Source organism: Bos grunniens, chromosome 15 (genome assembly GCF_055505025.1).
Source record: "Bos grunniens cultivar Pamir isolate PY7600 chromosome 15, Bosgru_T2T1.0, whole genome shotgun sequence".
In the NCBI taxonomy this organism is placed as follows: Eukaryota; Metazoa; Chordata; class Mammalia; order Artiodactyla; family Bovidae; genus Bos; species Bos grunniens.
The window spans coordinates 2,475,699-2,488,828 of NC_141179.1; the positions used below are offsets into that span (position 1 = coordinate 2,475,699).

General features: G+C 35.2%; 1 protein-coding gene across 7 annotated transcripts in view; it reads right to left on the bottom strand.

Moving 5' to 3' along the window:
- The window catches only part of GRIA4 (glutamate ionotropic receptor AMPA type subunit 4), a 689,633-nt gene that overhangs the window by 168,131 nt on the left and 508,372 nt on the right, over positions 1 to 13,130 (bottom strand). For all 7 annotated transcript variants that reach the window (XR_015141734.1, XR_015141735.1, XM_086338841.1 and 4 more), the window contains exon 5: positions 11,484 to 11,668. Coding sequence is in view for 5 of the 7 variants with exons in the window: in XM_086338841.1 (XP_086194967.1) it covers positions 11,484 to 11,668 (185 nt within the window). In the remaining 2 variants the exon portion in view is untranslated. The remainder of the gene's footprint in view (positions 1 to 11,483; positions 11,669 to 13,130) is intronic.

A 13,130-nucleotide genomic window follows, 5' to 3' on the forward strand; every position in this document is an offset into this window, starting at 1 on the left:
TTAGAGAGGAGCTAACACCTATCCTACCAAAGCTCTTTCAGAAATTTGCAGAAGAATGTAAGCTTCTAAACTCATTCTATGAGGCCACCATCACCCTAATACCAAAACCAGACAAAGATGCCACAAAAAAGAAAAGTACAGGCCAATATCACTGATGAACACATATGCAAAAATCCTTAACAAAATCCTAGCAAACAGAATCCAACAACATATTAAAAAGATCATACACCATGACCAAGTGGGCTTTATCCCAGGGATGCAAGGATTCTTTAATATCCACAAATCAATCAATGTGATATCCCATATTAACAAATTGAAAGATAAAAACCATATGATTATCTCAATAGAAGCAGAGAAAGCCTTTGACAAATTCAACATCCATTTATGATAAAAACCTCCAGAAAGCAGGAATAGAAGGAACATACCTCAACATAATAAAAGCCATGTATGATAAACCCATATCCTCAATGGTGAAAAATTGAAAGCATTTCCCCTAAAGTCAGGAACACGACAAGGGTGCCCACTCTCACCACTATTATTCAAAATAGTTTTGCAAGTTTTGGCCACAGCAATCAGAGCAGACAAAGAAATAAAAGGAATCCAGATTGGAAAAGAAGAAGTAAACCTCTCACTGTTTGCAGATGACAAGATCCTCTACATAGAAAACCCTAAAGACTCCACCAGAAAATTACTAGAGCTAATCAATAAATATAGTAAAGCTGAAGGATATAAAATTATCACAGAGAAATCCTTTGCATTCCTATACACTAACAATGAGAAAATAGAAAGAGAAATTAAAGAAACAACTCCATTCATCATTGCAACAAAAAGAATAAAATACTTAGGAATATATCTACCTAAAGAAACAAAAAAAAACTTATATATAGAAAACTGTAAAACATTGAAAAAAATAAAAAATGACAGTTAATAGATTGAGAAATATACCATGTTCATGGATAGGAAGAATCAATATAGTGAAAATGAGTATACTGCCCAAAGCAATCTATAGTTTCAATGCAATCCCTGTCAAGCTACCAAAGCTATTTTTTTTTTTTTAGAGAACTAGAACAAATAATTTCACAATTTGTATGGAAGTCCAAAATCCTCGAATAGCCAAAGCAATCTTTTGAAAGAAGAATGGAACTGGAGGAATCAACCTGCCTGACTTCAGACTATACTACAAAGCTACAGTCATCAAGATAATATGGTACTGGCACAAAGACAGAAATATAGATCAATGGAATGAAATAGAAAGCCCAGAGATAAATCTACGCACCTATGGACACCTTATCTTTGACAAAGGAAGCAATAATATACAATGGAGAAAAGACAATCTCTTTAACAAGTGGTGCTGGGAAAACTGGTCAACCACTTGTAAAAGAATGAAACTAGAACACTTTCTTAGACCATACACAAAAATAAACTCAAAATAGATTAAAAATCTAAATGTAAGCTCAGAAACCATAAAACTCCTAGAAGAGAACATAGGCAAAACACTCTCTGACATAAATCACAGCAAGATCCTCTATGACCTACCTTTCAGAGTAGTGGAAATAAAAGCAAAAATAAACAAATGGGACCCACTTAAACTTAAAAGGTTTTGTACAAAGAAGGAAACTATAAGCAAGGTGAAAAGACAGCCTTCAGAATGAGAGAAAATAATAGCAAATGAAGCAACGGACAAAGAATTAATCTCAAAAGTATACAAGCAGCTCCTGCAGCTCAATACCAGAAAAATAAATGACGCAATCAAAAAATGGGTCAAAGAACTAAACACACATTTCTTCAAAGAAGGCATACAGATTGCTAACAAAAACAAATGAATGAAAAGATGCTCAACACCACTCATTATCAGAGAAATGCAGATCAAAATCACAATGAGATACCATCTCATGCTGGTCAGAATGGCTGCTATAAAAAAAGTCTATACACAATAAGTGCTGGAGAGAGTGTGGAGAAAAGGGAACCCTCTTACACTGTTGGTGGTAATGGAAACTAGTATAGCCACCATGGAGAACAGAGAGCTGCTGCTGCTGTGTTGCTTCAGTCGTGTCCGACTTTGTGCAACCCCATAGACAGCAGCTCACCAGGCTCCTCCGTCTCTGGGATTCTCCAGGCAAGAATACAGAGTGGGTTGCCATTTCTTTCTCCAACTCATGCATGCATGCTAAGTTGCATTAGTCGTGTCTGACTCTATGCGACCCTATGGACAGCAGCCCACCAGGCTCCTCTGTCCACAGGATTCTTTAGGGTTGCCATTTCCTTCTCCAATGGAGAACAGAGAGGAGATTCCTTATAAACCTGGAAATAAAACTGACATATGACCCAGCAATCCCACTACTGGGCATACGCACTGAGGAAATCAGAATTGAAAGAGACACATGTACCCCAGTGTTCATCACAGCACTGTTTAAAATAGCCAGGACATGGAAGCAACCTAGATGTCCATCAGCAGATGAATGGATAAGACAACTCTGGTACATATACACAATGGAATATCACTCAGCTATTAAAAAGAATGCATTTCAATCAGTTCTAATGAGGTGGATGAAACTGGAGCCTATTATATAGAGTGAAGTAAGTCAGAAAGAAAAACACCAATACAGTATATTAATGCAAATATATGGAATTTAGAAAGATGGTAATGATGACCCTATACACGAGACAGCAAAAGAGACACAGATGTAAAGAACAGACTTTTGAACTCTGTGGCAGAAGGCGAGTTGGGCTGATTTGAGAGATTAGCATTGAAACATGTATATTATCATATGTGAAATAGATCGCCAGTCCAGGTTTAATGCATGAGACAGGGAACTCAGGGCTGGTGCACTGGGATGATCCTGAGGGATGGGGAGGGCAGGGAGGTGGGAGGGGCTTCAGGATGAGGAACACAAGTACACACATGGCTGATTCATGTCAATGTATGGCAAAAAACACTACAATGTTGTAAAGTAATTAGCCTCCAATTAAAATAAATACATTAATTTAAAAAATTATGATTGGGGATTTATTACCCATGTCTCAGAAAGTGAAAACATTCACCATTTTTGTAAATATCATAATTTCATGGATATAAGTAAATAGACCAAAGGGAGAGGAAGAAGATTGATAAGGCATGAGATAAATTATTAGGGATTTTTGCTAGTAATTAAGTTCAAAATTTAAAATCAACGGATATGTGTAGAAATCAAATAATATATGAAAAGGTTTCCTATTTATAGTGGACACTTCTTTTGATATCAAAGTAATTCACTTATTTCAAGTTACATTGCTGTTGTTCAGTCGCTCAGTCATGTTCGACTCTGTTGACCCCATGGACTGCTGCACTCTAGGCTTCCCTGTCCTTCCCCATCTCCTGGAGCTTGCTCAAACTCAAGCTCGTTGAGTAGGTGATGCCATCCAACAATTTTGTCCTCTGTCATCCCCTTCTCCTCCTGCCTTCAATATTTCCCAGCATTAGTGTCTTTTCTAATGAGTTGGAAACATGCTCTTTGAACAGATGGCCAAAGTATTGGAGTTTCAGTTTCAGCATCAGTCCTTCTAATGAATATTCAGGACTGATTTCCTTTTGGATTGACTCCTTTAGGTTTGAAATGCTTGAAGTCCATAATTCAAAACCATCAATTCTTCAGTGTTCAGCATTCTTTACGGTCCAGTTCTCACATACATACATGATTACTGAAAAAAATACATAGCTTTGACTATATGGACCTTTGTTGTAAAAGTAATGTCTCTGCTTTTAAATACACTCTCTAGGTTTGTCATAGCTTTTTTTCCAAGGAGCAAGTGTATTTTAATTTCATGGCTGCCATCACCATCTGCAGTGATTTTGGAGCCCAAGAAAAGAAAGTCCGTCACTGTTTCCATTGTTTCCCCATCTATTTGCCATAAAGTAATGGGACTGGGTGCCATGATCTTCATTTTTTGAATGCTGAGTTTTAAGTTAGCTTTTTCACTCTCCTATTTCACTTTGATCAAGAGGATCTTTAATTCCTCTTCCTGCCATAAGGGTGGTGTCATCTGCATATCTGAGGTTATTTATATTTCTCTAAGCTACCTTGATTCCAGCTTGTGCTTCATCCAGCCTGGCATTTCACATGATGTACTCTGCGTATAAGTTAAATAAACAGGGTGATAATATATAGCCTTGATGTACTCCTTTCCCAATTTGGAATAAACCTGCTGTTCCATTTCTGTTTCTAACTGTTGCTGCTTGACCTACATACAGGTTTCTCAGGAGGCAGGTAAGGTGGTCTGGTATTCCTATCTCTTTAATAATTTCCCACAGTTTGTTGTGATCCACACAGTCAAAGGCTTTGGGGTAGTCAGTAAAGCAGGAGTAGATGTTTTTCTGGAAGTTTTTGCTTTTCCTATGATCCAACAGATGTTAGCAATTTGATCTCTGGCTCCTCTGCCTTTTCTAAATCTAGCTTGAACATTTGGAATTTCTTGGTTCATGTACTGTTGAAGCCTGACTCAGATAATTTTGAGCATTTCTTTGCTAGCATGTGAAATGAGTGCAATTGTGCTGTAGTTTGAACATTCTTTGGCATTGCCTTTCTTTGGGACTGTAATGAAAACCACCTATTCCAGTTCTGTGGTCACTGCTGAGTTTTCCAAATTTGCTGGCATATTGAGTGCAGCACTTTCACAGCATCATCTTTTAGGATTTGAAATAGCTCAGCTGGAATTCCATCCCCTCCACTAGCTTTGTTCATAGTGATGTTTCCTAAGGCCCACCTGACTTCACACTCCACGATGTCTGGCTCTTCATGAGTGATCACATCATCGTGGTTATCTGGGTCATTAAGGTCATTTTTTCGTATAGTTCTTTGGTGTATTCTTGCCACCTCTTCCTAATATCTTCTGCTTCTGTTAGGTCCATACTATTTCTGTCCGGTATTGTGCCCATCTTTGCATGAAATTTTCCCTTGGTATCTCTAATTTTCTTGAAGAGATCTCTAGTCTTTTCCATTCTATTGTTTTCCTCTATTTCTCTGCACCATTCTCTTAGGAAGACTTTTTCATCTTTCCTTGTTAGTCTTTGGAAATCTGCATTCAGATGGGTATGTCTTTCCTTTTCTCCTTTGCCTTTCACTTCTCTTGTTTCTGCAGCTATTTGTAAGGCTTCCTCAGACAGCCATTTTGCCTTTTTGCATTTCTTTTTCTTGCGGGTGTTTTTGATCACCACCTCCTGTACAATGTTGTTTACCTCTGTCCGTAGTTTTTCAGGCACTCTATCAGATCTAATCCCTTGAATCTACTTGTCACTTGCACTGTATACCAGAAGGGCCTAATAGTTTCCCCTACTTTCTTCAATTTAAGTGTGAATTTGGCAATAAGGAGTTATAGTAAGCACCTATATTATATAATATAATGACTATATAATATAATCATATTAAGCTATGCCATAAAACAATTTATAAAGAAACTAGGTAAGATGAATAATGAGTAGTGTTAGTGTCTAAAATTGTATACTAAGTAAAAATTGAAACTATCATTAATTAATCACAAATTCAACAAATACCCCAAAACTATTTTTAGCTTTATGCTTCTTTTCATAATTTTTTTTTTTTTTTGCCAATGAGTAAACCAAATTTCTGTGGGATTCAGAGAGATAATAATGCAATTTTTTATTGGACTATGACACTAACAATACAATAAACCTAACTTGGTGGTTTTTATTAAAATATATTTCTATTTTTATAGAATTTTTAATATATTTTTAATATTTTTATGTATTTCTCTCTATATAAAATATATAAAATCTCTCTATTTTATAATTCTTACAGCCCAGTGAGTGATACTTATTCAGTATACTTATTCATTTTACTTATTCAATAAGTGATACTTATTCATTTTTCCCCCTATTGTGTATTTAAGAGTGGAAAAATCAATATATATTTAAAACTCATTTTCAAATACTTGTTTTGAAATTCATGTTTTGAGATATTTGAATGAATATATGGCTAAGTGCTATTTTAACTATCAGACATTTATGAGAACTAATTATTTCATAGCATAAAAATAATTTGGAAAACATATACAGAAGATAAAATGCTTCTCAAAACAGTTGTTTATTAATGTATTTTGAAAATAAATTGTGAGCTATTTCCATAATGTTTTTGAAAGTTGGTACAAATTAAAATGTCACAGAAGTAATTATTGAGGGCTGCCACCAAAATATGAAGTGTGCCCTTCTAGAAATTTAGAAACACATTCTCTTATCCTCATTTAATTACACATTCTCTTATCCTCATTTAATAACACATTCTCTTATCCTCATTGTATTAATTTCTCCATCCAAGAAAGGGCTAACTTGTCAAAGCCTTTTTTTTTTTTTGAAGGGAAAAAAAGATGGCAGAGAAGGAGGACTTTGAGCTCACTTACTCCCACAAACACATCAAAAATATATCTGCATGTGGAGCAACTCTAGCTGTAAAGAAATTGGAAACTGGCAGGCAGCTCTTCCACAAGCAAGACTGTAAGAAAGACCCACACAAAGATAGATAAGAAAGGAGGCAAAGAAATCAGAGTTTGAACTACATATTGAACACCTCATTCCTGGGGTCTCACATTGAGAAGACACATCACTTTAGCTGGTTTGAAGATGGGACTGTAAGAAACTGAGATTTTACTTTTGAAGAATGCACTCACATCCACTTGTTTTTGGGAAAATGGGAAGGAAGCAGATTGAAAACTCTCTGGGATTCTGGCTAGTTTTTTTTATGACCATCCTAGAGCTTTAATACAGATTTAATGCAATTCCTACCAAAATACAGTGATATTTTTCGCAGAACTAGAGCAAATAATTCCAAAATGTATATGGAACCAAAAAAGATCCTGAATAGCTGAAACAATCTTGAGAAAAAAGAATAAAACAGGAGGTAATCACACTCCCTGACATTATTATACTAAACAGCTACAGTCATCAAAACAGTATGGTACTGGCACCAAAAAGACAAACAGATCAATGGAACAGACTAAAGACCCCAGAAACAAACCCATGTACCTATGGTCAATTAAGCTACAATAAAGAGACAAGAATATATAATGGAGAAAGGACAGTCTTTTTACCAAGTCGTGCTGGGAAAATTGGACAGTTATATGTAAAAGAATGAAATTAGAACATTTTGTCAGACCTTATACACAAATAAAGTGTTAAAGACTGGAAAGTATTAAAGGCTGGAAACCATAAACCTCTTAGAAGAAAATGTTCAGAACACCATCTTTGACATAAGTCATAGCAATATAGTTTGGACCATTCTTTTCAGACAAAGGAAACAAACAAAAGTAAACAAATGGTACCTTATCAAACTTAAAAAGCTTTTTCATAATAAAGGAAACCATTGACAAGATAGAAAGACAACTTAATGAGAACAATTACTAACAAAGGATATGAGTGATAAAGGATTAATATTCCAAATATTAAACAGCACATAGAATTTAAGATAAAAAAAATCTGATTAAAACATTGGCAGAAGGCCTGAATTAACATCGTTTCTTTTGTGATGGAGATGGCCAACAGTCACATGAAAAGATGCTCAACACCACTATGTTAGCGAAATGCAAATCAAAAACTATAATAACATAGTACCTCACAACTGTCAGAATGACCATTGTTGTCAAAAGCCCACAAATAACAAATGTAGGCAAGGATATGAAGAAAAGGGAACACTACTACATTGTTAGAGGGGATGTTAACTGGTGCTGCCACTATGGAAACAAATATGAAAGTTCCTTTAAAAAATAAAAAGATAGAACTACTATATTGTTTAGGAATCCCACTCCTGGGTATACATTCAAAAAAAAAAAAAAAAAACTAATTTAAAAGATATATACACCTCAAAGTTCATAGTTGCATTATTTACAATACCCAAGGTAAAGAAGTAATCTAAGTGGATAAATGGATAAATATGGATAATGGAAAATGGATAATGGATAAAGAAGATGTGGTATATCATGAAATATTACTCAATCATAAAGAAACAGAAAATTGCCATGGATAGAACTGGATGGTATTTTACTTAGTGAAATAAATCAGACAAAGAAAGACAAATACTGTTTATAATCACTTATATGTTGAATTTAAGAAATAAATTAAAGAAATTGACATAACAAAACAGAAACAGACTCACAAACATAGAGAAATAACTAATGGTTACCAACAGGAAGAGAAAATAGGTGAGCGACAAGATAGGAGTAGGGGATTAAATGGTACAATTTACTATGCATAGAGTAAGTAAGATTCAAAGATATGTTGTACAGTGCAGGGTATATAGCTGATATTTTATAATAACTCTAAATGGAATATAATCTATGAAAATATTGACTTTATGTTGTATACTTTAAAATCATTTATATTTTAATAGAAAAAACTCAGAGACATTTTTTTGATCAAGATTATTTATCATTTTACTTTGTAAAAAAATGCTTTGATTCTCTGAAACTTTTTTCTATTATTTTATTAAATAAGATGTTGAAACAGAGTTATTGAAGTGCATGTACAAATTCCTGACAAAGTTTGGTTTAGCTTTTGTTTTTAGATGAATCAGAAATGAAATCAAGAAACATTAAAAGTGATTTTGCTTAGAGCTACAGGAATTAAAATATAGACAGTGAAAAAATGTTCAGGGTAGGAAAAGCTTTTCTTGAGGAGAAATCTTATAGGACAATTAAGAACATATAATGTATTCTTACACTAGAGTGGACTTTGTTACAAATTATGAGATTTATATTTGAGTGATATTTTAGAGACAAAGATTTGTTAAAGTCTCATTATTACTGTGCATTCATGGTAAACAAAACTCTTAGAATTCTGGAATAATTAAAATAGAGTTGATAATGGTAAACACTCAACTTTTCTAAGTTTTGGGTGTCTGATGTACAGCTTGGTGATTATAGTTAACAACACTGTATCATATACTCAGAAGTTGCTTAAAAAAATAGATCTTAAGTGTTCCCACTCTTAAGAAAAAAAAAAAAAGTACAGTTTGTGTAGTCATCAAAGGTATGCAAGAAGAAAAAGTCATTATGTGAAGTGCTGGAGGAGGAAATGGCAATCCACTCCAGTATTCTTGCCTGGAAAATCCTATGGACAGAGGAGCCTGGTGGGCTGCAGTCCACGGAGTCACAGAGTCAGACACGACTGAGTGACAGGTTACAGCACACGATGGAGGTGCTAGCTAACCCTACCGTGGTAACCATTTCACAGTATACTTGTATATCTAAGTATAATGTATTTCTCTTGTATGTTAATCATATCTCAATAAACCTGGAAAAATTAATTTCTTTGAAACTGTGACAAAAATAAGATGCCTGGTTTCCTTAGCAAGAGTTTATTTAATTTTATTTATTCAACAATTATCCATACCCCTGGGTGTGCTGATTTTCTTCTTAGAAACCTGCTAAACCTCTGAAATGGGTCAGTGTGTTCTAGGCACTCACTTGCCTTCTCCAGAGGTGGTCTTTCATAGCACAAGTCTTTTAGCAAACAGAGGATTTGAGCCTTACTCACCAACTGACAGGAAGTTGGTAATCCCTGAAGTTCTTACAATTGACTGTCCTGTAGGATTTGTGAAGAGTTATTTACAAAGTTTCAGTTATTCATGTCAAACAACTCAAACTCTCAGCACAGGAGTGGAGTGGGAGAAGGAAGAAATGGGAGTTTGAGCTGAAGTGACTAGGTCTTGCTCAAAAGAGAAGGTAACCTTCTTTCCTGGATTCCATAAATGCACACTAAAAGTTTCATATACTTTATGTAATTACAACCTTAATGATTTCTTGGACTCCCTGAGGAATAAACCTGAGTGATATACAGGTTACAATTAACATTTTCTAATAGAATAATAGCAATTCATCAATCAACTGTTGTTTTTTCACCCCTTCTTCTATAAAGGACTTCCCTGGTAGCTCAGACGGTAAAGCGTATGCCTACAGTGAGGGAGACCCGGGTTCGATCCCTGCGTCTGGAAGATTCCCTGGAGAAGGAAATGGCAACTCACTCCAGTACTCTTGTCTGGAAAATCCCATGGATGGAGGAGCGTAGTAGGCTACAGTCCGTGGGGTCACAAAGAGTCGGACACGACTGAGCGACATCACTTTAACTTTCTTCTATAAAAGGGCAACGGGTGGAGAATACTGTCATTTTTTTTCTTACAGTATAGTCTGGCTTCAAAGAACTTTACAAGAAATTCTACATGCTTTTTTGCTTTTGACTTTTACAAATGCTAATTACTGTTGAATAAAGAAACTTATGGCATCTAGTTTAGTGTCCCTGGATATTAAGGAGAAATCTCTGAAATATGTCTTGGTTTTGATTTGTAGAGTTGAGTACTTAAATTGTTCTTATAAATAAACTTTCAAATTGGTAAGTTATTACTATGAATCAAATCATAGTAATCAAATCAAATCAGGTTATGCAAATGAACTGTATGTAACTAACAAATGAAACATGCTACAATATTGTTCAGCAAGCATAAGATATTGTAGGTAAATATGAGCAAACATTTATAAAACCACTAGATGGCATTCATTCACTGCAGTTTTGGCCAAATACAGCCTTTAAAGTTTTATCAGGACATGCAGGATTAGGAGCAAGTATTATCCCTTATTTGATGATATTTTTCTATCGTTTAATGCAATGACAGAGTTCAATTTTACCTTTTCCTATATGCTTTAAATCAAGTCAACAAGCACTGAAAGTCTTCATTAAAGGATTCTTCCTTGGGAGAAGATCTGAAAACCATCTTCACTGTAGTGGCAATGTATTTACTTAAAACATTTAGAAGAAAATAATCACAGTATGTCACTTAATTTTGTTGTATTTCATTGCTTTATTAATTCATTTGGATATTTCTCACATAGCTAGTTCTCTAAAGGTTATAAAAAGTACAGAGTCACATTTTGTAATATTCTAATAATCTTTAGAGTTAGTGTTTATGAAAATAGGAGGTCAACAGCTCTTGAGTCTCAAAAAGTCCTTTCTATTGTACAGCTTAAAAATGTATGAGAAATAGTGCTTCTAAGTACATTGAGAACAAAAACGGTCTTTGGTGTTAAAAAATTATGATTTAGTCTTGCTTGTGTGTGTGCTCAGTCGCTAAGTTGTGTCCAACTCTTTGTGACCCCATGGACTGTAGCCAGCCAGGCTCCTCTGTCCGTGGAATTCTTTTGGCAAGAATACTGGAGTGGGTTGCCATTTAATCCTCCAGGAGATCTTCTCCCCCCACCTCCGCCCCCACCCACCAGGGATTGATTCCTCATCTCTTGTGTCTCTTGCATTGACAGGTGGGTTCTTTACCACTGAGCTACCTGGGAAGCCCCATGACTTAATATTAAAAATAAATAGATCATGGAGCAAAAACTCCCAGACTCCACACTTTGACTAAATGGGTGAGACAACATATTTATCCATCAATAAAGGTCAACCATATTTGTAGAAGATCTAGGTTAATAATAACAACATAAAATCCAGCACTTACCTGTTCTAATATGTTTTGAAGCCTCTCTATTTCACAGTCTATTACAAATTTCTTCTCTTGTCTTCTATCAAGTTCTTCTAAAAGTTGCCTGTAGTTGACATCACTAAAATTTTCCACACATATAGCGCTGACGTGCCAACCATTTTGTCCTGCTTTTTCCATAATAGCTTGAAGTATCGAGTATCCTAGTGGGGAAAAAATTCAGAGTGGTTACTAAAAACATGTCCTTAAATAACTTATGCAGGCACGGATTCTACATCAATATTTTTATATTAAAAAATGAATTCTTAGAAATTTAAAAATATGAATGGTTATTTCTGAATCATTCAATTTTCCTTACTTTGCATGTGTGTATGCTAAGTTGCTTCAGTCACATTCAACTTTTTGCAACTCTATGTACTGTAGCCCACAAGGCTCTTCTATACATGGGATTCTCCAGGCAAGAATACTGGAGTGGGTTGCCATGCCCTTCTCCAGGGGATCTTCCTGACCCATGAACAGAACCCTCATCTCCTGTGGCTCCTGCATTGCAGGCAGAGTCTTTTATCTCTGAGCTGCCAAGGAAGCCTCTTTAATTTCTTTACTCAAGACAAAATCATGCCTTAAAAATATTGCCTGAAATGAAGTAACAACATCATACCTTGAGTAAGCACTCTCAAAATCTCTCTACTGAATAAATTCCTTAAAAATATTGCTTGAATGAAGTATCAAATCATACCTTGAAAAGGTTCTCAAAATTCTTCTACCAAAGACATTGCTTTGGAGACATTTTTGATGAGATAAACCTAAAACAAAATCTAGTACCCTCTGTAGTCAAGAACAATTTCCAAAATCTTTGCTAATTTTACTCACTCAACAGAATTAATTTTGAACATCTGTATTGACTCTCCTCTTAAACAAGTAATAACATTTTGGGGTTCAACTGTGGAAGATAAGTTATGAAATAAACATTACAACAGTATTTATTGAAGACCCATTATTATAAGTGGAGAAAGCATTATTTAACTCTTCCTGTCTTGGCAGGGGAATTAAGTGGACTGAGGGGGAATTGAATGAAAACCAGGTGAAGGAATGACCTCTCAAGCTCATAATCTAGTAGAGGAAAATAAATTCAATTAAAAAAATGCAACTTAGTATAAAACTGTAATGATTGCTGCACACAAGGGAAAGTTTTGGCCCAAGGGAAAGTTTGGTTAAATCTGCCTTGATGAGACAAGGGAAAATGCCCTGAGAAGAAACAATTTGAATTGGGTCTTGAAGGTTGAGAAGGTACCTCTAAGACTGCTAAAGAAAGAGTGTTTATTAGTGGGAGACAGCCTTCCAGGGGGTGGAATGGTCTTTAGTCTATTCTTGATCCAGATCTCTCTCCATATAGAGGAGAAGTATGGATCTTAATATCTTGGTAAAGGAAGAAGGGGAAGACTCATGAAACCAGGCTTTAGAATATTTCTTCATGTTAATGTTGCCTTGGAATCTTGCCTTTTCCAGCTCTCAGTTTTGAAGTGGAATGTGGGGGGAAAAAACAAAACAACAACAAAAAAAACAAAACAAAACAAAAAAAAAGGAAAAGAAACTTTGAATCTATTTGTAGCATTTGGCATAAACCTTTTTGTTGGTGTTCAGTCACTCAGTGTTGTCTGACTCTTT